The sequence below is a fragment of the Miniopterus natalensis genome, chromosome 6 (genome assembly GCF_054644295.1).
Source record: "Miniopterus natalensis isolate mMinNat1 chromosome 6, mMinNat1.hap1, whole genome shotgun sequence".
Taxonomy (NCBI): Eukaryota; Metazoa; Chordata; class Mammalia; order Chiroptera; family Miniopteridae; genus Miniopterus; species Miniopterus natalensis.
Window position 1 is genome coordinate 11,146,000 of NC_142086.1, and position 24,985 is coordinate 11,170,984.

Consider the following 24,985-nt stretch of genomic DNA (forward strand, 5'->3'; position numbering starts at 1 on the left):
TAATCGACATTTACCGAACATTCTTTTTTAAATATATCTTTATTGATTTCAGAGAGAGGAAAGGCGAGGGAGAGAGAGAGATAGAAACATCAATGATGAGAGAGTCACTGATTGGCTGCAGCCCGCAACCTGGGCATGTGCCCTGACCGGGAATCGAACCCTGATTGCCTGGATCCTAGGTCGACGCTTAACCACTGAGCCATGCTCGACCGGGCCAGAACATTCTACCCCAAAGCTGCAGAACATACATTCTTCTCAAGTGCATATGGGATATTCTCAAAGATAGACCACATGTTTGGACACAAAACAAGTCTCTATAAGTTCAAGAAGATTGAAATCATATCAAGCATCTTTTCAGATCACGATGGCATGAAACTAGAAATCAACTACAATAAAAACACTAAAAGACATTTAAACACATGGAGACTGAAAAGCGTTTTTAAACAATGAATGGGTTACCAAAGAGATCAAGAAATAAATAAAAAACTTCCTGGAAACAAGTGAAAATAAACACAAAACAACTCCAAATCTATGGGACACAATGAAAGCAGTACTGAGAGGGAAGTTTATAGCACTACAAGCCTACCTCAAACAATAAGAAAAACTTCTAATAGACTCTTTAACCCTACAACTCAAAAACTTAGAAAGGGAACAACAAGAAAAGCCTAAAGTAAGCAGAAGGAAAGAAATAATAAAGATTAGAGAAGAAATAAATGACATAGAGATTAAAAAAACAATACAAAAGATCAATGAAACCAAGAGCTGGATCTCTGAAAAGATAAACAAGATTGATGAAGCTTTAGCCAGACTCATCAAGAAACAAAGAGAGAGGACCCAAATAAACAAAATCAGAGACGAAATAACAACTGACCCAACAGAATACAAAGGATTGTAAGAAAATGCTATGAACAACTATATGCCACCAAGCTAGACAACTTGGATGAAATGGATGAATTCTTAGAAAAATACAACCTTTCAAAACTCAATCAGGAAGAGTCAGAAAGTTTACATAGGCCAAGGGCTAACTGCTGATGGTGTTGAAGCAGTAATCAAAGGGCTCCCGGCACACAAAAGCCCTGGCCCAGATGGCTTCACAAGGGAGTTTTACCAAACATTCAAAGAAGAATTAACACCTACCCTCCGCAAACTATTTCAAAAAATCCAAGAGGAAGGAACACTTCCAAACTCTTTTTACGAGGCCAGCATTAGCCTAATTCCAAAACCAGATAAAGACTCTACAAAGAAAGAGAATTACAGGCCAATATCCCTGATGAAAATAGACACTAAAATCCTCAACAAAATATTAGCATATCAGATCCAGCAATATATTAAAAAGATCATACACCATGACCAAGTGGGATTTATTCCAGGGATGCAAGACTGGTACAATATTTGCAAATTAATAAACGTGATACATCACATAAACAAATTGAAAGACAAAAATCACATGATCTTATCAATAGATGCAGAAAAAGCATTTGATAAAATCCAACACCTATTTTTGATAAAAACTCTCAGCAAAGTGGGAATAGAGGGATCATACCTCAACATAATAAAGGCCATATATGACAAACCTACAGCCAACATCAGACTCAATGGGCAAAAACTAAAACCATTTCCCTAAGAACAGGAACAAGACAGGGTTGTCCACTTTCACCACTCTTATTCAACATAGTACTGGAAGTCCTAGCCACAGAGAATAGTCAAGAAGAAAACATAAAAGGGATCCAAATTGGAAAAGAGGAAGTAAAACTGTTATTATTTGCAGATGACATGATATTATACACAGAGTATCTGAAAGACTCCACCAGAAAACTAGATTTAGTAAATGAATTCAGCAAGGTAGCAGGATATAAAATTAACACCCAGAAATCAATGGCATTTTTATACACCAATAATGAACTCTCAGAAACAGAAACTAAAAAAAAAAATCCCATTTACCATTGCAACTAAAAAAATAAGATACCTAGTAATAAACTTAACCAAAGATGTAAAAGACTTTTACTCAGAAAACTATAGGACACTGAAAAAAGAAAGAGGAAGATATAAACAAAGGGAAAAATATACCGTGTTCATGGATTGGAAGAATTAACATCATTAAAATGTCCATATTACCCAAAGCAATCTATAAATTCAGTGCAATCCCTATTAAAATACCAACAGCATATTTCACAGATCTAGGAAAAAACACTTCGAAAATTTATCTGGAACCAAATAACACCCCGAATAGCTACGGCAATCTTGAGAAAGAAGAACAAAGTTGGAGGGATCACAATACCAGATATCAAGTTATATTACAAAGCCACTGTCATCAAAACAGCCTGGTACTGGCACAAGAACAGACATATTAATCAGTAGAAAGGAACAGAGAACCCAGATATTGACCCATGCCATTATAGTCAATTTTTGACAAAGGAGGCAACAACATACAATGGAGTAAAGACAGTATTTTCAATAAATGGTGTTGGAAAAATTGGACAGATACATGCAAAAAAATGAAACTGGACCACCAACTTACACCATACACAAAAGTAAATTCAAAATGGATAAAAGACTTAAATGTAAGGCATGAAGCCATAAAAATTCTAGAGGAAAACATGGGCAGTAAAATCTCAGACATCTCTCATAGCAATATGTTTGCTGATACATCTCCTAGGGCAAGAGGAACTAAGGAGAAAATAAACAAATGGGACTGCAACAAAATAAAAAGCTTCTGCACAGCAAAGGAAACCATCAACAAAACGAAAAGGGAGCCCACTGTATGGCAGAACATATTTGCCAATGACACATTGGATAAAGGGTTAATATCCAAACTATAAAAGGAACTTATACAACTTAATAAAAGGAAAAGGGATAGAGGGGGGTGGCTGGTGGAGGGGGAGAGAGTAACTAAAGAATTTATATGCATATATGCACAACCCAAGGACATGGACAATGGTGGGGAGAGTGACGGGGGGAAATAGGTCATTGGGGAGAAAAAGGGACATCTGTAATACCTTAAACAAAAATAAAAATTAAAAATAAAAGGAAAAAAAATTATGCAATGGAAAAATAAAAATAATAAAAAAATAAAATAAATAAAAAATGAGCAACGGACCTAAACAGACACTTCTCCAAAGAGGACATACAAATGGCTAAGAGACATATGAAAAAATGTTCAATGTCGCTAATCATCAGAGAAGATACAAATTAACACCACAATCAGGTATCACTTCACACCTGTCAGAATGGCTCCATCAACAAGTCAAGGAACTACAAGTGCTGGCGAGGGTGTGGAGAAAAGGGCAGTACACTGCTGGTGGGAATGCAGACTGGGGCAGCCACTATGGGAAGCAGTATGGAGTTTCGGCATAAGATTAAAAATTGACCTGCCATTTGACCCAGTGATCCCACTTCTAGGAATATATCCTAAGGAACCCCAGACACCAATCGCAAAGAAATTATGCACCCCTATGTTTACAGCAGCGCAATTCACTATAGCTAAGATTTGGAAACAACCCAAGTGCCGTAGATGAGTGGATAAAAAAGGTGTGGCACATTTACACCATGGAGTACTATGCAGCTGTGAAGAGTAAGGACCTTTTGGCCATTGGCACAGCATGGAGGGAACTGTGGAGTATTATGCTAAATGAAATGAGCCAGTTGGAGAAGGACAAGTACCAAATGATCTCGCTTATATGGGGAATATAATAAACAAAATAAACTGATGAACAAAGTGGCTCCAGTAACATAGAAGCATGGTACAGACTGAGGGATCTCAGAGGGAAGGCGGGGAAGGGGATGTGGGTGGGGAGAGATTAATCAGGGAACTTGTATGTTTATGGGCATTGGTGTGGGGAGGGTCTGGGGGTGGGATGGATGTGGGGTGAAGAGGATCAGTAGGGTTAAAAGGGGGACATCTGTAATAGTCTCAACAATAAAGATTTAAAAAAAAAGAAAAAAGCTTCCTTCTTCTGGCAAAAAAGCCAATATAAAATAAACCCAACAAAGATTTTTTTGGTAATGTGATAGGATAAAAGAGATATTAAAAGAAAATCAACCTTCTCCCTCAATTTGTAATAAACTAAGCATTAAAAAATGAAAATTAAAAATATACTATATCTATTTTAAGAAAAATAGGAAGACAGAAGTGGCCATCATTTTAGATACTGTGCTATATACATATGCTATCTGGGACACCTCTATACTACTGAGTGATTGCAGTTTGTATGTATTACTTTTTTTATTCACATGACAGATTTCCTAAAATTACATATTATAAGCTAGAATTTTCCAAATGTTAGTCATATACCTATACATTATTTATAATTATATACATTAATTATAAACAAATAATAATGTTTACATAAGATTACACCCATATATATTCCTCAATTAAAGATGGATAAAAATAAAATGTACAAAAACTTCAGAAATTTGCTGCTGCATAAAAATTAGAGGGTAAACCAAAAGGGAGAAATATATGAGAGACAGAAAGTACACGAAGGACAAAAAGCACAAGGCACCCCAGGGTGATGGGGAAAGGAGATCTTGGAATAAAGGAAATCCAATGCAGGCCATGAGGCTCCAGAACAGATTTCCCCAAGGCAAAATTCACAAGAACAAAACAGGAGATTTAAGCAAATGGTGGAGAACTTAGAAGTGAAATAGTGATACACATAGAAAATTAAGTAAACCAAAAAACAAACTGATTCCAAGGAAAATGAAAGCTGAAGTTAAAAAAAGTATAAGTAATAATGTTTACAACTTTATATACATTATATAAGTGTATAGCTTAATCCTGAGTAGCATACATAGAAATAATACAGAGAATTCTACTTTGATCAAAATGACAAGATTTTAGATGTGTGTGTGCAAGAGAGACAGTCACAGAGACTGTAGGAGGGATAGGAACTGTATGTGTCAGTGTACGTGGGGTGGGAGAAGAAAGGGCTCATCCTTCACATTCCATAGAAGGGAATTCAAAGAAAATGTGTAAACTAAGAATTGTAAAAACACAAGCATTCTAGTTAAAGTTATGGAAATAATGCCAAAAGGTCTACATGAAATAATTGAAAGCTGTTACCATGGGGGAAGGGGTGGGGTGAGTGCTGTTTGTAGTATGTATAATTGGCTCTTTAAAATACATGCAGAGATTAATTTAATAAAAATGAGACCCAATTCAACATACAGATGCCCAACTTAATAAAAAATGACAATGGCACTGTAAACAACAGATAACTTTTCCACAAGAAATAGATGAAAACATTAGAAGACATATATTCAGTGTTTTATACGAAAAGAAAATGTAGACTAGGAACAAGGATGAATTTTTAAATATAAAAGTCTGTTTTTTTGTTTTAAGAGTAGTTTTTCAACCTTTCTTAAGGGATTTTATTAGGGTGATCAACTCATCCTGGGACCATTTTGCCAGAACTTATACAGTTTAGCACTTTCAGTTTCTTCTCCAAAAATCCTCACAGTCTTGGGCATACCAGGATGGTTGGCCATGCTAGGCTACTGCACACAAGGCCTTTGTTTTGTTTGCTATAGTGAAAAAACTACTGAAAATAAACAGTTTTTTAAAGACTGAGTTTGATGACAGCAGAGTAGAAAAAATTAAGAGAAAAATTTAGATTTTTAATGTCAAGTAAGGGCACACACACTTATTGTAGTGAACTATATACCTCAATAACCCCGTTGTGTGTTTTTTAATAGAAAAAAAAACAACCACTAACAAGGTGACAGGAGTGGAAAAATACTGGTAGATTTTTGGTTAATCCAAATAAAATGACAAAATATACCATATTTTCATTTTTCAAGTAAGTAAAAGCAAATAATACTGTAATCAAAATATTGTAAAGATCTGGAATTAGAGGTTTTGAAACAGACTGAGTCATCGAGTAATATGCCAACTTCATGGTCTCACATGTCTTGAGGTGACTAGGATATCAAATGTTAACCACGGGGAAAATGTAAGTGAACGGAGACATAAAAAGATAGTAAATGAATGAGTAATTTTAGAAACAACCCAATAAAAAAGCAATTTAGTATATCATGTAGCAAAATGAAAGAAAAATATTGTAAGACTGACCAACAGTATTACCAATAAGGAAAAAATAAACTATTATCAGAAAATTACTCAATTCCTAGTTTTGCTTGTCAATGCCCTTTACGCCCTTCAAATAAAAACAAAATTCAAATTTCTGCTAACAAAACAGAGGTGCACTATAGGGTAAGTCAGGTAAAATGTCTTGTTTCTGTTGAATTACCTGGATTAAAAAAATAATAATCAGTCTTAGATTCATGCACAAAATAAACGCCCAGAATGTCAGGAGACCATGGCTACAAGAGGAAAAGAGAAATTATACAGGAAAACAAATTTAACTCAAGGAAATAAAACATTTTAAGTTTAATTAAAAAAATAAGAAAATAAATGAAAATGTTAATTATACCTTAAAGAACCCTGCTTCAGGGCCACACCTGTCATATACACTCCTGGATTTACCTATTGCCATGATAATACCTTGCATGTTCGGTGTCATCATGATCTGCCATAAGGGATTTAAAGTAAGAGTTTTTGAATGAGTAACATAAAAAATTAAAAAAATAATTTCTTTACATGCAAGTTATTAGTCCTTTGTTTTTCACTATGTATAAACCAAACGTTGCAATTTGTACAGCAAACGTGATCCAACATGCATTTAAGTGTATTTCAAAACCTCTACAGGACCACATCTAGTTCATATGGTGCCTCTGCGTAAAAGGCAAAAAGGCATCATCTCTGAACCAAAGCATATTAAAAAGACACCTGCTTCTTGACAAATCAGAAAAATGTACTGCTCTCTGAACCATTAGAAGTAGCAGCAATCTTTTTATTTAAAAAGGTGCCTCTTCGTTAAAGCTTGAGGAGCTCAGTAAGCATAAGCTCAATTTCAGCTCTATATCCACCCACTGGCTAGGCATCCTGTACAACCGTACAACCTGAGCATCCACTAGCAGCAGCCCAGTGTCCACAGAACTTAGTGCCAAGGCACATGCACCGTTAAACTGTCACTCCACTGAATTAAAAACAAAGCTGGCAGTAACATAAGCATATGTACAAAAGATAGTGTTAAATGATTAACCACAATTTTGCTTTGTTAATGCCAGAAGGTTCACCCTAAAACACACACTCAGGTGCTTGATAAATAAGTTACCATTTTTATTAAAAATGTAAGTTTCCATAATTTTCAAGTACTAACATGGTATTAAAATAGTTAACTAGAACAGCATACTGCTATTAAGTACTAAATACTTAAGTATATTCTTTGTTTTCATAACAGCTTATTATTCTTAGCTATTTACATTTTAAAATATCTGCAAAATGAAATAACTCAAGGCACTATAAAGCTATTATATTAGAGCTATCAAGAAAGCATATCCATTGCCTCTGACTCACTGAAACTATTACTCACAGTACTTATTTTGAATTATATACTTAGAGTTGCAATAACATTACTTCTTGAGAAAATCCTTCTGATCAGTTCCTACCTCACAAACCTGCTTCTTATTCACATTATGGCCGTGCTTTCTGACACTGGTGCAGTAAAATTAATGTCTTTGTGACACCTCTGATTTTAGTGTCATAAAGACATTTTAACTTATATAGTTTAATTAAAGTCTAGAAAAAAGTTACTTGGACAAAACTCTTTAGTATATAGTCGATTCTCATCTATGCCAGTAAAAAATAACAAATGACAGAATCCAAGGATCCAAGGTCTTCTCTATGCCCTCCCCGAAATATGAGGGGGGAGGGGATCTGATGGGACCAGGAAAACAGCACATTTTCATCTGGATTCCCCAAAAACCATATCATGAGAAGCAAAAATGCCTCTATACTGTTAGAAAACTAGATGAGAATTAACAGTGAAGAGATAAGAAAAGATAAGATGGAGGTCCCACTATGTATAAAACACTGGTAGGCATTCAGCAATGCTGATGAATCATTCAATTCAGTCACATGGAGGTTGCAGAAGCAAAAATATCAATTATTTGCAATCAGGATGTATGCTCTTCTGGCAGGAAATGGTGGGCAAAGTAGTATAATAAATAATTCAAGTAAAACAGAAAATAAAAATTATTTTTAAATGCTCAAAATTTTTGCTATTTAATAACTGAATAAACCTTATTGTAATCTATTAGCCTGAGAGTCAACCAATCCTATGTCTGCATAAAAGAATTAACACTAGAAACATAAAATTATTATTCTGAAAAATTCTGTAAGCTTTCTGCTTACATTTTTATTAGAAACTGAAAGCTCTGTTAGCAAGTGGTAAGGTAATTTCAGACCATGGGTGCAACACTGTATGTCACACAGCAACAGACAAAAGTGTGAGGGTGCAGGCGTGCCCAAAGTAATGGTATTATATAACGAACAGTGCAGAGTGCTATGACAAAGGTACCTCGTCATCATAACCCCCCTCCTTTGACTCAACCACAAACTTCCCTACAGGAGGAATCGCCACCTCTGCAACTTGCTGGTTAGAAGGTGGTTGGCTTGAAGTACTTTCAGGTTTCTGCAGGAAAAAATCATTAGTATCAACATCAGAAAAGAGAGCAATGGAAGCACCAGGTTAATTGCAGAGATCCTTGAGTCTTTCAAAAATCCCTGCATCTGCTTAATATAAAATAAAACCACTTACAGCTGCGTATTAGGAGCAAATAAATTAATACAGTTATCTCCAGCCTTCCCTTTTAATCTCAAACACTAAATTAAGTTTTCATTTTCTTCCCCCTCAAAACATCTTGGACTCTAAATTCTTAAATATAATAAACAGTGCAGTTGCTGTGGCTATCTTCATAGCTGAAGTTTTTTTAAAAAAAAAAATTCCAGTAACTCCATAAAGCCTTTCCTAACACTGTATCTCCATCAAAATAAGATATTCCTCTGCCTTGGACAGGTGGCTCAGTTGGCTGGAGTGTCACCCTGTGCTCCAAAAGAGTGTGGGCTTGATTCCTACTCAGGCCACATGCCTAGGCGTTGGGTTCGACCCCCGGTAATGGAGCATACAGGAGGCAGCCAATTGGTGTTTCTCTCTCTCCCTCCCTCTCTAAAATCAATACACATATCCTGGTAAGGATGAAAAAGAAAAAAGATATTCTTCTGGACCCAGCAGAGTCTGTAGGTTTTCTTTCTTAGAATTTTACTTTCCTATCCTTTCTAGTAATCAACTGTATATCCACCTGCTACCCATACTCTACTGTGCTCAACTCTCTCTCTAACAGCCTGAGACCTAGTAACATTTATTTAGATCATAAGTGTCCCATGAATTCTTGTTTTTTAAAAAGCTGTTGGAAAGTGTACCATTTTTAACAACTCAATCAGGTTTCTTTCTTTTTCTTTTAACAAATTTCACTAATCCACACTGAGTGGAACCTAGCATGAAATCCAGAAAAGTCCACTTGAAGACACTAATACAGCTCATTCAAAAATACCGCTCAGACCTTATTTTACTGAATAGATTTATAAGTAGCATATTCACTATTTACCTATAAACAAATTTCAAAAGTACCTAAAATGCTTCAAAACAGCTTGCTTGAGTAATTTCAAATTGCACTATGAAAGTTTTTCTAAGCAAATATAAACTTTAGTTTTGATATAAACAGAAAACTTTAATAAATAAAGGGTTTTATTTCCATTTAAAATATAGGTACATTTCAGGAATGTGAACACATTCTGACTTTCCAGATGTACCTTTGCAGAAATAATTTAATTAAAAAATAAAACTAACGGCCAAGAATGGCGCTGCTCTTCTGAAAAGAAGTGCTATTTATAACTAACATTTTTAGAAAAGGTATCCTTACTTTATTTGAATCCTCAGTTTTTCAAGAGAAAATAACCAGCTTGCATGTTTGTCATCATCATGAGACAATATTCAGGTTACATCATACCTGGGACATAATTGGTATTCTATAAGTGATAGGCATTACCAATATTATTATACTGTTATGCTATTTTAAATTGCTTATAGTTGAATAATTCTAATCCGATATTATCACCACAAATATCCCATAGAGATACGCTTGGCCCATGACATTTAATTAAGGGTTTTTAATTCATCTAGCATTTTAGAGAGTAATCACTGTTCTAGCTCTCCATTCATGAGCGTGAAATAGAAGCAGATAAATTAAGAAATCTGTCTAGACATTGTGGTGAAAAATTTCTCACAAGAAAATCAATCCCAAACAATAGCAACTTAAGAAAATACAGGTTGTCTCAAAAAAATGTATATCACACTTTGAATAATTATAAAGGTAGTTTATTAAAATGTTATTTCATTTTCAAAATTGAGCTGTCAGCTGTTAAAGTGTGTATAAATTTTTGGGGGGACACCCTGTTTAAATTTAAGGCAAGTAGCAACTGAGAAATGTATTCCTTAGAACACTGATCCTTATAAAACAACACATTCCCATTGGGGGGAAAATGCACTTAGAAAAAAAAAAAATCAGTGTTTTATAAACCTTCCTACTTACCACAGAAGAGTTTCAACAGCACAGCACTGATTAATTATATGGGTGAAAGTTGAAAAATGAAAGAAGCTTTGGGTGCATGTAATAATTCTATAGAATTGTTGTCAAGTTTAGATATCCGAAGGTGCCATAAAAATGTTCATATAAAGAATTTAAGGGTTCACTGAAGTATAGTGGATGCAGTTATCTTTTTCAATTACTATCATGCCCTGTATAAACACCTTAGCCAAGGCTGAATTTGAAAGGAGTTAAAAGTAAATTCCTCAGTAAGTTGCAAAAAGAATTAAAATACAAAGATTTTATTGACTGCCTGAAAGCCACTGAATGTATATATATATTTTAAAAAATCACATAAAAGGTAGCTAGAGAGTATATAACTGCATCACTTTTGCCTCCCTTAATATGTTCAATTATGAGGAAGCTAAAGAAATAACCTAAAATGTGACGAATGTTTCATTTCTAGCAGCCTATTTAGTAAAAGTAGAATTGAATATACAATGGGGGAATAGGTTAAGTAAACAAGAACTTAATTACTTTATGGAATAATACTCAGCCATTAAATATTTTTTATAGAGTTTATAACATGGGAAATGGTTACGTTATAGTGTTCAGTGATTTAAAAAAGTTAAGATACAATATTTTATATGCAGTAATAACGCAACTATAAAGGTAAATCCTAAATCTGTATATAAAAATAAGAATGGAAGAAAACACACTAACATATTCACAGTGTTTTTTCTTGGAGTCCACTTTTCTTTGTATTTCAAATGAAATATTTCCTAAAATATTTAAGTTTAAGGACAGTCTTCTAAAAAGCAAGCTAACACTTGGAGAGTATCTCTCTATGGTTTCTGTGATTCTAAGATTTCCAGGGAATTCTTCTTACACTAAGGTTGAAGCTTAATACATTTTTTATTTGTGAAATGGTTAGGATTTAAACAAAAGGAAACTAACAGCTATTTAGTACCTATACTACATGCTAGGCATTTTCAAAAAAATGATCTGAATTAATCCCACAATCACCTCCATTTTATGTAAAAGAAAACTGAGGTTTACAGAAATTGAGCAACTTATGCAAGTTTTCACAGCTAGTAAAAAGTAAAACCAGTATTAAAAAATCAGGACTATCTAATCCCAAAGTCTGAAGACTCTTTTCATCTATGCAATTTAGTTTCTAAAGTATACCTTTGAATGAGAAGACCCAATAGTGGTTACTATGATTCTAAGCAACTGACCATGAGACCAAGAACACAGGCTGCTTCAGACAGCCATGATTAACATTCTTAGACATGCTGCACGATTTATATAGGCAATGGGGCCAAATGTTCCAGAAGATAGCCAAATGGAAAAATATTTATGCTAGCTGTCAATTATATTCTCTCCATGCCATTCTCCTTCCTCAAGTAAACGTGAAGTATTAAGTTGTTAGCTTATAAGATTATATCCATATTAATAAACTAAGCAATCAAAATTTAGGTGCTGATTTCTGCAAATTTAAATTACACATGATTAGCCAAACTAAAAAAAAAAATCATGATTCTAAATTAAGCTAAGTAATGCTTTTTGGCTTTCTGATACCAGTTAAAAGGATGCTATTTATTAACCATAATGTAAGCTCTAACAATAAAAATCCTAAGTAGCAAAGGCCCTGGCAAATTATGCTACTGATAAAAATATTCTTCCCTGCACCTACTTCTCAGCCCTTTCTCCCTCCCAGTGTTTTTCTATTCTACCATCCCCCAAGAACTAAATGTCCCAGGTTCATTAAAAGAAGCATTTCCCAGCAAGTGTTCTATTGTTAGCAGGTGTTCATCTCAAACTCATTCAGTCTCCAGAGCATTTGCAAAATTTGGGTTAAAAAAACTGTATTAAAACATTATGTTTATGATAAGATGACATATCAAAATTATTCAAACAGAAATGACATAAAAAAGTAATTTCTGATTATTTTGTTCATCAAAACGTAATTAACACAATACCCTATTAAATGGACATTTTGGTTAATTAAAATCTTATACTAAACACCTCAGTGCATTTAGCAGGTTATTGTTTGAATTTAGTTCACTTGTAATATAGAAAACTGTGTTGAAAAACTTTATCTCCTGTTCCCTTTAGTTTTCTAGAAGGGGAATCTTCAAATACTAAAATTAGCTACCATGAAACCTACACTAGAGCTGCTTGTGCTAATAAAATAAGACTAGGGCAAATGAATGACTTTATAATACCAAATTCTTGAAATAACATCTCCCAGAATGTCATATTCATTGAAAACATAGTACAATACCAATGTGCTTAATTTATTGTTATAAAAAGACACAACTGAGAACTACCAACAGAATTATCATGGCCATTTTTGGACAGAAAGCTATTGAAATATGCAGAAATCATATTGTAAGATCCTGCTTACGACTCTAACCTAAGGTATCTGGTATTTTATTGTTAAACATATCCCATGCAACAATGAAAATTATACCTTATTCCCAACTATTCCAGTGTAATAAGACTCGCGATGGAGGGAGGCATGAGAAACAAGAGAAACACAGTTGACCCTTGAACATGGATTTGAACAGTGCAGGTCAGTTCACTTACATGTGGATTTTTTTCAATAAATACTGTAAATGTATTATTTTCTCTTCCTTTTGATTTTTCTTAATAGCATTTTCCTTTCTATAGTTTATTTTATTGTAAGAATACAGCATATAATGCATATCACATAAGGAATATGTATTAATCAACTGTGTATTACCAGTAAGGCTTCTGGTCAATAGCAGGCTAAGTTGTTTAAGAGTCAAAAGTTTATGTGAATTTAGAAAATTTATCTTTATTTTCAAAGTACCACATATGTCCCCTTTTTTCCCCCTTTGACTCCTTCCACCCTGCCCCCACCGCCCCCCCCCAGGCCTTCACCAAACTGTCCTCTGTCCATGGGTTATGCATATAAATTCTTTGGTTAATCGCTTCCTGTCTCCCCCTCCCCCCTTCCCTCTGAGATTCCTCAGTCTGTTCCATGCTTCCATGTCTCTGAATCTATTTTGTTCGTGAGTTTATTTTGTTCATTACATTCCACGTATATGTGAATTTTTAACTGCACAGGGGGCTAGCGCCCCTAACCCCCATGCTGTGCAAAGGCCAACTCATAATGCTAGACGTTCTAGTTCTCCTTTTAAGTTCCCAAATGACCAATTTAATCTATGACTATATTTTTCATAATTCTCTAACAGGAAGATAGTAATTTATTTTTAAAAAGAATCATTTTTTAAATTATAGCTGAGAAAACTACAGCTGGGGCATTAGGTGGTGCCTTCACTCACTGTTCATGTGGATGGAAGACCCTTCCCTTGGCACTGCCTCTCAGACAGCTCACTCTCCACCACAGAGCAGGAAATGTCGTGAGCATGGCTATGTTCAGAGGGCTAAAAGAAAAGTTCTTACCGACTGCAAAACTGTTTCAGGACTTTTATCTTCGTGATCATGGGCTGCCTTGGTAATTGTTCGAATAGTTTCTTCCTTCAAGTGCTTTGAGAGATCGCTTCTTGATGGTTGCTCTAGATATTCTGCTTCTCCCGCTTGTGCTTCATGAGAAAAGAATCAATTGTATATCTAATAAAATCAGAGCGTCTATACTAAGATGACTCTTATTTATTTCTAATTCAAAATTAGGCAATAGTCAATTTTACTATTCTGTTTCAAGTGATATATCCTTCAACACACAGCACCTCCCCCAGAATTTACCAAAAAGAAAAAAAAATCCAAAAGTAATCAGATAATTACTGAAGAAAGTACCCATTATAGTTTATGATACAGATTTCACAGTACATTCTTTTTCCCTATGTACCACTAGCATTCTACACACACACACACACACACACACACACACACACACACACACACCCTGATCTGTACAGCAGCCCTGGACTAGGTGTCCACAGAGAGCACACTGGCTGTTTTTCTGGCCACAGTATTCTTTTTCACACCTACCTGACAAAACCCTAACCCTGAATGAGCCCAACCTTCTCTCTTTTCTAAACCCTGGTAGATGAGTGTTGTCAGAGGAAAAACAATTACAACCTGGCAAACTGGTACCAATATAAATTCAAGACTTCAAATATCATCCCTGCTAACAACTCCCAAAATGATATTCACTACCCATGTTCCGACAGTAAGACCCACAGATGCAAATATACTGTTTACTGGGTGTTTCACAGAAAACTCCAAAGACTTTAAATGGGCCTCTTCTTATCTCTCCAACATAATCTTGTGTCTTTTGCCCTGTGCTCAAAAAGGGACACATACTAACCTTTTTCAGCTTATTGAATACATTGAAGAGATTTAGTTCATACCTTCCATCTTATTTTCTTCCCTCTGCCTGTATGTTCACTCACTCTCACTCCCCTCATCTAATAACTAATTTATCCTTTTGTTTAAATACTACTTCCTTGTAAAAGTATTATTACTAATTACACCATATCTCAGCACCAGTGACATTTGGTGTGGAAGGCTGTCCTGTGCACCCTGGCGTTTACCCATGAGATGCCAATAGTACTGTCCCCAGGTGTCACTTCCAGTATTGTCAATGCCCTTGGGGACAAAATCACTCCCAGATGAGAACCACTGCTCTAAAGGAACTTACACTTCTCATATTAATGCACTTACCACAATTATAACTTAATCATTGTTGTAGGTATATGTTTCAAGCCCATGTCCCCTGCTGGATTTAAGAGCAGGGGTGCTAGCTCCCTTTTGTACTGCTATTTCTTCAACACCTACCACATAATAAAGCAAACAATAACTTAACGGAACAAATGATTAATAAATTAACAAATGAACATGAGGAATAAGAAAGTGTACTAAAATGTTCCATGTTACTGAAATGGATTAAGTGAGTCCTTCCTCAACCTACTGGTAGGACAAACAGGGCTCCTGTTATCCTTTCTAATATTTGATTTTTTAAAAAATCTCTCAAAGTAAAATATTATTAAAAAAGAAATACTATAACTTCAAAATATATGCACAGTCATCCATTTATTCAATAAATTTCAATTAAGCATCTGACTATGTGCCAGGCATAAAGCTCGGGGCCAGGGCTATGATTGGGAGCAATACAGCCAGTCTCTGCCCCATGAAGTTCGCAGTCAACTGTGGAGAAAGTCATTAACCAGAGAACCACAGAGGTGAATTGTGGCACTATTACAATAATACATCCTAGGAATTAGGAATAAAATGGAAGAGGGGTGATTGAAATGATGGGAGTTGAGATAAATGACTCTAGCTGAAGGGTGATGGGCCAGGATGGCAGAATGAGCAGCCCAGGTAGTGAGTGTGAGCTGGATCCGAAAGGCCAGTGTGGCTGGACTACAGCACAAGAGGAGAGATACGGAAGTGAAAAAGTGTTTCAATAAAATGGCAACACGGCAAATTTAAAAAACTTTATTCCAGCTATACTTCGAGGAATGGATTAGGAAAGCAAAACTGGAAATCAGTGAAAGCAGAAGAGCAATATTTTAAGAGGAGAGAGAGTCAACTTGACAACCAATTGGTTTTCTGTTCAAGTGTAAGGATCTGCTCTTCAACTACTAAAAAAGCAACATCTCATATCTTACAGAAGTATCTAAAACCTTGACTTACTAATGAGTCATACTTATTATATTCACAGAAGAATATTTAAAAAGGACTATTTCAAAGACATATAGTCCGTTTGTTGCTAGAAATATAATTAAAATGAACAAGTCTTAGAAGTGGTCTATAAAGAGCCATGCTAGGTTGGCCACTTTGACTCACCAGAAACTTAAAATGTCAGATTCCTGGGTGCCACCACAAACAGAATCTTGGGAATGGGGGATGGGGTAGAGGCTTAAAAACCAGTTAAGCCTAAAATGTATCCAGGACAGAGCACCACACATTTTTAGCCTGCTTCCTTAGTGCAGAATTCTGGCTGTACTTTTTAAATGCTGGCATTCCCTACACAGAGGATCATCCTAGGAGACTCGTTATTGACATTTCCACAGGAAATGACTTCAATTCAGAAAACGTTCAAAGGGCATCTACTCTCTGTCACTTACTGGGCTAGATACTGGAGATTTAAATAGGAACTTCGCTCAGTTCCTGTTGAAGGAACCTGAGAATACAAAGAGCACTGTTCCTTCCACCAGGTCTTACTCTCAGAAACCAGCTGGCCTTTCCTGGAATATCAGCTTATTTTTAACTTTTAGACAGTTATTTGTAGCAAAATCCCAGAGCCAATTCTGCATTACACCTCTAGACAAATTTATGAAATCTTCGGAATGCATTTCATACCAATACTAACCTTTTTAAAATTTTGTTAATCCTCACCAGAGAATAGTTTTCCGTTGATTTTTTTTTTTTTTTTTTAATAGAGTGGAAGGGAGAAGGAGAGACAGAGAGAAACATTGATCTGAGAGAGACACGTCGATTGGTTGCCTCCTGCATGTGCCTCGACTGGGCCGGGGATCCAGCCTACAACCCAGGTACGTGCCCTTGACTGGGAATTGAACCTGAGACCCTTCAGTCTGAGGGCTGATGCTTAACCACTGGGCCAAACGGGCCAGGGCCATTTTTACCTTATTTTTTTGTTTTGGTTTCTTTTTTTTCATTTGAGTATGCTATACGTGTTGTAGGAACTTCAAATAAGTTTTTAGTAAAATAGGAGTACCACAAGTAAAATCATACCTCAGGCATAGCTCTTTTCTCCTTCAGATTAATTTCTTTATTTTATAAATATAGCCTAGCCTGGCCGGGCGTGGCTCAGCAGTTGAGCGTTGACCTAGGATCCAGGCGATCGGGGTTCGATTCCCGGTCAGGGCACATGCCCGGGTTGTGGGCTCGATCAATGACTCTCTCATCATTAATATTTCTATCTTTCTCTCCCTCTCCTGTCCTCTCTCTGAAATCAATAAAGATATATTTATAAGTACAGCCTAGAGCCATGCTGCTTAGTCAGAGGGACACCTCAAATTATCTTAAGATCTTTAAATACATACATATTCTGGACCCTTCTGATCCCAGTTAAGTCTTAGGTGGTATTAGGTGAGGTATGCTGTTTACACGGAGAAAAAAAACACCCCAGTAATTCTGATGTATACACCTATAGTAATGAACTGTTGGCTAGCCATGGCTGGGTGGCTCAGTTAGTGGGAGCATCGTCCTATACACTGAAAGGTTGCCGGTTGATTCCTGGTCAGGGCACATACCCAGGTTGAGGGTTTGATCCTCGGTCAGGGAGGGTATGGGAGGCAACTGATCCATGTTTCTTTCTTACTTGGACGTTTCCCTTCCCTCCTCTTCTCCCTCTAAAAATCAATAAAATATATCCTTAGGTGAGAATTATAAAAAAAAAGAGAGAGAACTGTTGGCTAGATCTCCAAACATAAGAGTCCAGGTAAATTCTCTTTCCTTTCCAGTAAGCAGGTTAGGAAGGTAGCATGAGATAAATCAAATAATACTTTCCCATCAGTTATTACTTTGTTACATAAGACAATGAATGATATTAGATTAGTGATGCCTATGAATGTCATGTTAGCAGAAGAGCAAATACTGATTGAATTAATATTCTTATTGGAATATCACTCAGAAGAAACTAGATTTTAATTGCTCTTATGTTACAGTTTTATTGAGAACATCTTAAGGGAGGAAAGAAAATCACTCTGATGGATTTTATCAGCAACATTTCCTTGCATTACACTTCACTAATCACTCATAATCTTAGTGCACACCTGAGAGATTTAAATATAGATTTTCTTTGATATTTTGAAAGTATTATACCAAATTAAACAAATTATTTGGAAAACTGTGAAGAGAAATAGGAAGATGATGACATGGCATTAAAATAAAATTTGTCTACTAATGAGAGCAGATAAGTGGTTCCAATAAACATTATAATAAGTTTCCTTATTCAACTGTGATTATGTTAAATTCCCCTGCAACAGAGGACAGATTTTAGTATGACATTTAAGATAATGTAGTTATAGAAACCAAACTTTTAAACAATAATCTCATGCTCAAATTTATAGAGTTCGCACATTCTATTTCTACTGACTCAAACAAAGTGCGTATTTCTAGCATTGCCATGCAGGACACAATGTTTCCTATTAAGGTAGTATTGCCACTGCTTTCTAAAAACCCAGTCTGGAAGATAACTATGATAACAGTTATATGTGAACTGACATTTCAGTCTCTCTATTTTTTAGTTATTCTAGCCCCTTTTTGAAATATTTACATTCTCTTCAAGTTTTGTTTTTTTTTAAAAAAATACTAAAATGACAGACATGAAAATATATGCCAAATACCTACTACTGAATTTTTTAAAATTACAAAATAGTGTATGGTAGACTGTACTGATCAGGAAAAAAGGGTGTGGGGCATACAGACATGGCCTCTTATATAGAAAAAATAGAAGATGACAAATGTAAATGATGGGGCAAAGCTGGCTAGCTCTATCAGATAGGAATTAATATTGTCCATTCATGTGGGAATATGTATTATTTTGACTTAGTAGAAATGTAATGTGTTAAGTCTGTAAAGTTGGAGAGTCTCGTGAGAAACAGACAAGATAAAGAGGAGACTCTAGGAATTTAATATTTTTGGTGCCATAAAACATAGACGAACCAAGAATAGAGGTGTAGCTTAACCTTCATCTGAGTGCTTAAGTAGCACTTACACTGATTATGCAGCCCCATTATCCCACTAATAATGAGAACAGCCACATGCAAATGGGATGTGTACAAGTTAAGGGAAGAATAAAACAGTAGCTACATCTTGGGGCAAGTTCGGGGGAGTGGTATGGGGAGGATATGTAGGGAAAACAAGGAAGGAAGTCACAAAGGACTGAAATTGGCTGAAATTGAAAGGAAATACAGTGTAGTTACTACACTGTGATTAGAGCTCAGAAGCCTCTTTGATATCTGCTGAGCTATTTCATTTCCTACTGAAGTAGACAAAGTCACTGTAATGAAACTGCACTGTTGTGAAACCACAGCACCTCACCTGCTCTACACAGTGACCCTAGATGAATGGAAAGAAAGTGCAGTCCTGCTGCTAATAATGGCAGAGCTCACCAGATGACAAGGGAGCTATTTAGATACACTGTATTGCATCTACGTATCAAAACATTGGTATCTTTGCTGGCATAATACCATTATCTTGGTCTTTAAAAAAGTCTAAATCATGCCTCTTAATATCAAAACCAAGGACTCAACTATTCAATTTATATAAAAGCAAGTTACAAGTCTGAATAGAGCTGTGTGTACCTGCACCAGTCACAATGCCATATTGTGGTAATGTAAATCTCCCAATGAAAGAATAATTCCTTCTAAAGTTCAAATGACAATGCTAAAGTCCACCTAGGAATCTGTAAAAGATATTAAACACCTAAAACGCTTCCTAAAAACATGGAGACCTTGCAAAAAAACAAACAAAAGGTCATTCAAATTGAAAAGATCGATCCAGAGTTATAAAAAAAAGAGCCAAGTGAGTCTGGAAAAAAATGTGTTTAATTGATCTCTTTTCATTTCTCCAACTACGACAGAGAAATAGCACTTTTACACAGTAGGAAATACAATGTCCTAAAACATACTCACAATTCAGTGATGATGAAATTAATCTTAAAAAATCAGAAGACATTCTATTTTCAATTTTGCTAGAACATATTTTATTTTTGTATAGTGTTTATTCTAAATATTTTACTGTCTTCATCAGCTAATAATTTTAGAATATTTTAAAAAATTTTTATTTTATACGTTTATTTCTTTGTTTTATAGATCTATACATTTTACTTGGAATATATTAATTATTTAGTTTGGGCTAATTTTGTTTTTAATCTTAAGAACTATGAAAAAAATCAAGTATATATATATTTGAGTATACTCAAAATATATATGGAGTAGTGTTACTTCGCTCAAATATAAAACCAATAAAGTTTATTTTATTGATAGCTTTAAGTGAATTGGTTTGGGTTACTTTTTGGTTTCACAGCTTTTCCAAGCTTCCTGCCAAGAAGGATCAAGCCCAATTAAAGAGGCAGGAGAAGCAGAGGGAGAGTTTGCAGAATCATCTCATTTAACTTGAAAAAGGTACACATAGGTATACATGGATTTTTGACTGCACAGCTGGTTGGCACCCAACCCCACGTTATTCAAGGGTCAACTGTACATGTGGTACACAGTGGTCTCTGGCAAAGGGGAAAGCTAAACTGTGGCCTGTGATTACCTGAGTGATGGAATTTCAGATGATTTTTACTAGCTTCTTCACACTTTAAGGTAGCTATGTTCATTAGTCAATAAGGATCTTATTTTATAATAAAGTATAATATATTGATAATAAAATATGATTTCATAAAATGGACTAACCTGTTGTTACAGAAGACTCTGACTCCCTCAGTTTCTGAGATGCCAGAAGTTTTTCCTGCAGAGCTTTCTGGGCAAGTTGTGCATCCCATTCTTCTAGTTCTTTTTCAAATCGCTGGTTGTCTTCCTCAACAAAATCTCTTAAATCCGGTGGTAATGTTTCTATTCCAACAAGGGCCTGCCCAGTTTCTTTATTAAACTCTTCTGCAAATTATATTTTAAAAACTAATATAAACTTAGGAATTAAAGGAAAAATGCAAAGCTCAAAATAGAATGCATTTCAAGTGGGATTTAAAGTATAAATTATTACTACTTAGCAAATCAATATTATCTAAAAATTAAAAAAACCCACAAATACTCAGAAAAGCAATAATGCAAATAGTTGATAATCCATTATAGGTAATGTTCTCAGCTTTCATTTTTAATCTGAATAAAATATGCAACAAGATATAAGCCAAAATCGCTATTCAAACACTGACATAGTACTACTTTGTCTATTATAAGAAAATACCAGAGGTCAGGATTATTCATGAAGTAAAACCTATCACAAAATGAAAAGAAATAACTCATAACCTTATTAAGTTCAAAAGAGAATTAAATTTTTTTCATCTGAGGCAGTTAAATATAGCAATATATTTATATAAAATTTGAAAACTAATCAACATAGATTTTTTTAAACATTGCATATTATTTAAAAGAGGCAGGAGAAGCACATGAAATAAATTTTCTTTCAGTCATAGGTGGATTGCCTAACTAGTGTTGCTGAATGATTAAATACAAAAGGAAAGTTGATTTTATCAGTTTCAACAAACCTTTATTAAGTGTTTTCTATACGCAAAGCATATACTAGAATATAACAAATAAAAAGGTTAAGACATAGTGTGAGTGTTCCCTGGCTTTAAGCAAATCAGAGTGAAGTAGGAAAGGCAAGTCAACGTACAACTGCAACACAGAGTAAGTGCCTGACGGAGGGATGCTGCGAGAACACAAGAGGCTTCCTTTCGGGCAAACAAGGAAAATTTGGCAGAGCAAATGATACAAAGTGAATCTTGACAGATGATCAGGAATTAGGCAAAGAAAAGCCAGAAATAAGAACATTACTGACAAAAAACAACAACAACACATAAGAGCATACAGATATAAATGTGTGAAACGATTTGGTGTGAACAGAATACAGCAAGAAGTTCACGTATCAGTTTGAAGTGGATGGACAATGGTCATAAAAGAGGCTGGAGGGACAATGAGGCCAGAAAATGGAGGTCTTATATGTCAGGATAGGGAACTTGAAACTAGTCAATGTATGATGTAGTCATTACAGAATTTTAAGCAAGGAGAAACACATCAGATTTACATTCTATAATAGTTAAGAAATAGTTAACTTTGAATACAAAATATATTCCAATTCTCAGCCCTGGTCATATTACTTTCAATTCCAGTTTACTCACAGTAACCCCAAAGTACTTTCTAATCATATCCATCACCCTCTAGATGAACTATACTTAACTAATCATGCCAGAGATCAGAGTCATAAAAAAGGGCTACTTATTTAAAAATATACACCACCCAGTACATTTCATATTCTTACCTTGTATTAAGAATTGTGCCTTATCATTTATATACATTAAACAGTATGCACTGGCATTTCTATAACCACCAAAAGAGTCCCTCACTAGCTCTTCCCATGTTGATTTTGTCACAGCAATATCATTGTACTTCATCCATCTGTTCTCATGGTGATCAAAAATGTATGCCCAGTAGTGCCCGGCATTAGCTTGGCCTTCATGAACTAAAACAGCATGTAAGCGATACGGAACCTAAACATGAAAACGTAAGAGTTAACAGCAGTCAAGCAGTCTGTTTATTGTATCACATTCCATGAAACCCACAAACTATGAGACTGGAGGATACATAGGAGCATGTTTTTTAACAAGAGAAAATTGGCTGAGATTAAAAGTTTAAAAAAAATTAAACTATGAAATAATAACAGAAGGGGAAGAAAAACTAAAGACGTGGAAAGCAGACAGGTATGTAAATAGGGTGATTTTCAAAACTTTGAAAATGTATTTATATGTATGTATTTGTTGACCTATTTCAGTTATTTCTTTTGAATAAAGCATTTATGAATATTTTTAAATAAAGCACATGATTTGTCTAAATCTTTAGAATTATAAACTAATGGCAGTTTACCAAAATGGCTTATTATAGTATACCAGAATTTAAAATGTAATTGAGCCCTATATTTTCTATCATAATCTTAATATCCTTAAACAACCTTATAATTCTTTCATGATTTTATTTTAAATGTTAAGGAAAATTCTGATATATTTCATTATTAAAAATAATAAGAGTAAGCAATAAATACAGTATGTGAATATAACTGAATGGGACAAATATTAATATGACAAGTTCAGCAATTTTAACAAAACATGTAAGAAGAATTTGGTAAAGATTACATAAAATATGTAAATACTTTTTAAAATGCTTACTAGCTCAAATTTAACTTACTTGGATCATAGATTTGTCCGAGTACATTAGTTCAATTGTTCGATGGATTCTGGATATGCTTTCCTGCAAATCTAAGAACAGAAGATGTCATTTAATAATTAACATCAAGTATATTTCCACTGAGACCTGCAAGGTAGAGATTAAAGGTTTTCCAACCAATATGTTAGAAGAATAAAAAAAAAATTCCTAAAACAGTTCTTAAAAACATTATTATGAAAATCTGTATAAAAATATATTTCTCTCTAACTTAATAAAAGATACAGCACAAATTCATAATTAAAACAAATATGGTTCATTTAGGAAACTGTGGAACCAATAAAACTGAATTTTGTTTATAAAAAAGTTTTCAATGAAAATTAAAGCTAACCCCCTTACATATTTATATAAAACAGAAAAACTTTAGAATAAAATAACTTCACTACATATCTTATATAAACATGTAACTGAATAAAAATTCACTATAATCACTAATGGAAATGAAGTTCTGAGACTCCCATTATTCATTATTTCTATTTCCAGTAGAATTCTATCCTACAAAATTATTCAGACAGGGATGTTCACAGGTATACAGTCCATGTAATTTAAAAAACTAGAGACAATCTTAATATCTATCAATAGGGAAATGGTTATAGTATAGCAGCATAACCACACTATACTATAAATATGTTGAAAAGAATCAGAAACAAACCATGGAAGACCACAAAAAAATATTAGTTACTTTAGAGTGGGGAAAGGCCTTCCTAAGCCTGATAGAAAATCAAGTAACCATAAAGAAAAAGACTTCCTCCCCAAACTTAAGAAAATCTACATTATAAAAACAAAGCAAATCCAACATAAAAGACATCAAATAACAAAGACAAACAAGGAAAATAATATCTGAAGCATACACTTTGGGCAACAGGTTGATACCTATAATGTTAGTTTCTATTAAGCAATAAGAGAATGACAAATGGTTCAGTATAAAAAATAGGCAGAAGTCACAAATTTACAGAAAAATAAAATTTCACTCATAATTAAGGAAACATAAGACACTGAAATACCATTTTTATTTTCAACTATCAGGCTACCAGACTAAAAAATACCCAGGGCTAGGGAGGATGTTGAGAGACAGGCTCTCTCACACCTTCAGTGGTGCATTTTTACACAATGGTATACTACTCGGCAGTAAAAAAGAAAAGTGTACCCTTTGGGACAGCATGGATGGACCTGGAGAGCATTATGCAAAGTGAAGCAAGCCAGTCAGAGAAAAACAAGTACCTTATGATCTCACTCATATGTGGAATCTAATGAACAGACTGAACTGGCAAGCAAACAGAGACAGACTTATAGAAAGAGAGCAGGCTGACAGCTCTCGGGGGCCGGGGCCATGTGGAGGGACTGAGCAAAAAAGAGAAAGAACTCATGGACATGAACAACAGTGTGGTGATTGTGGGGGAGAGGGGAGTGGGTGGAGGTACGTAGAAGAGGGTATGGGGGGATAAATAATGATGGGAAAAATAAAAATACATAAAAAATAAAACAAACGCAATCTGCCAAGTCCAATAGAAAATTATCCCAAACTTAGCATAGTGTTCAGAAAAAATACATGCTTAATTGTGTGCTGATAAATTTAAATGTAAACAATTTCCTCA

The 24,985-nt window shown here is 34.8% G+C and overlaps 1 protein-coding gene across 2 annotated transcripts in view; it reads right to left on the reverse strand.

Moving 5' to 3' along the window:
* Positions 1-24,985, reverse strand: part of USP25 (ubiquitin specific peptidase 25) — a 126,271-nt gene that overhangs the window by 19,274 nt on the left and 82,012 nt on the right. The window contains exons 15-20 of one of the 2 annotated variants that reach the window (XM_087818091.1): positions 23,355-23,425; positions 22,435-22,663; positions 20,853-21,053; positions 13,924-14,063; positions 8,424-8,537; positions 6,435-6,530 (exon numbers count right to left, since the gene is read on the reverse strand). In XM_087818091.1, the coding sequence (XP_087674217.1) occupies positions 6,435-6,530; positions 8,424-8,537; positions 13,924-14,063; positions 20,853-21,053; positions 22,435-22,663; positions 23,355-23,425 (851 nt within the window). The remainder of the gene's footprint in view (positions 1-6,434; positions 6,531-8,423; positions 8,538-13,923; positions 14,064-20,852; positions 21,054-22,434; positions 22,664-23,354; positions 23,426-24,985) is intronic. The other variant, XM_087818089.1, reaches the window with a different exon arrangement.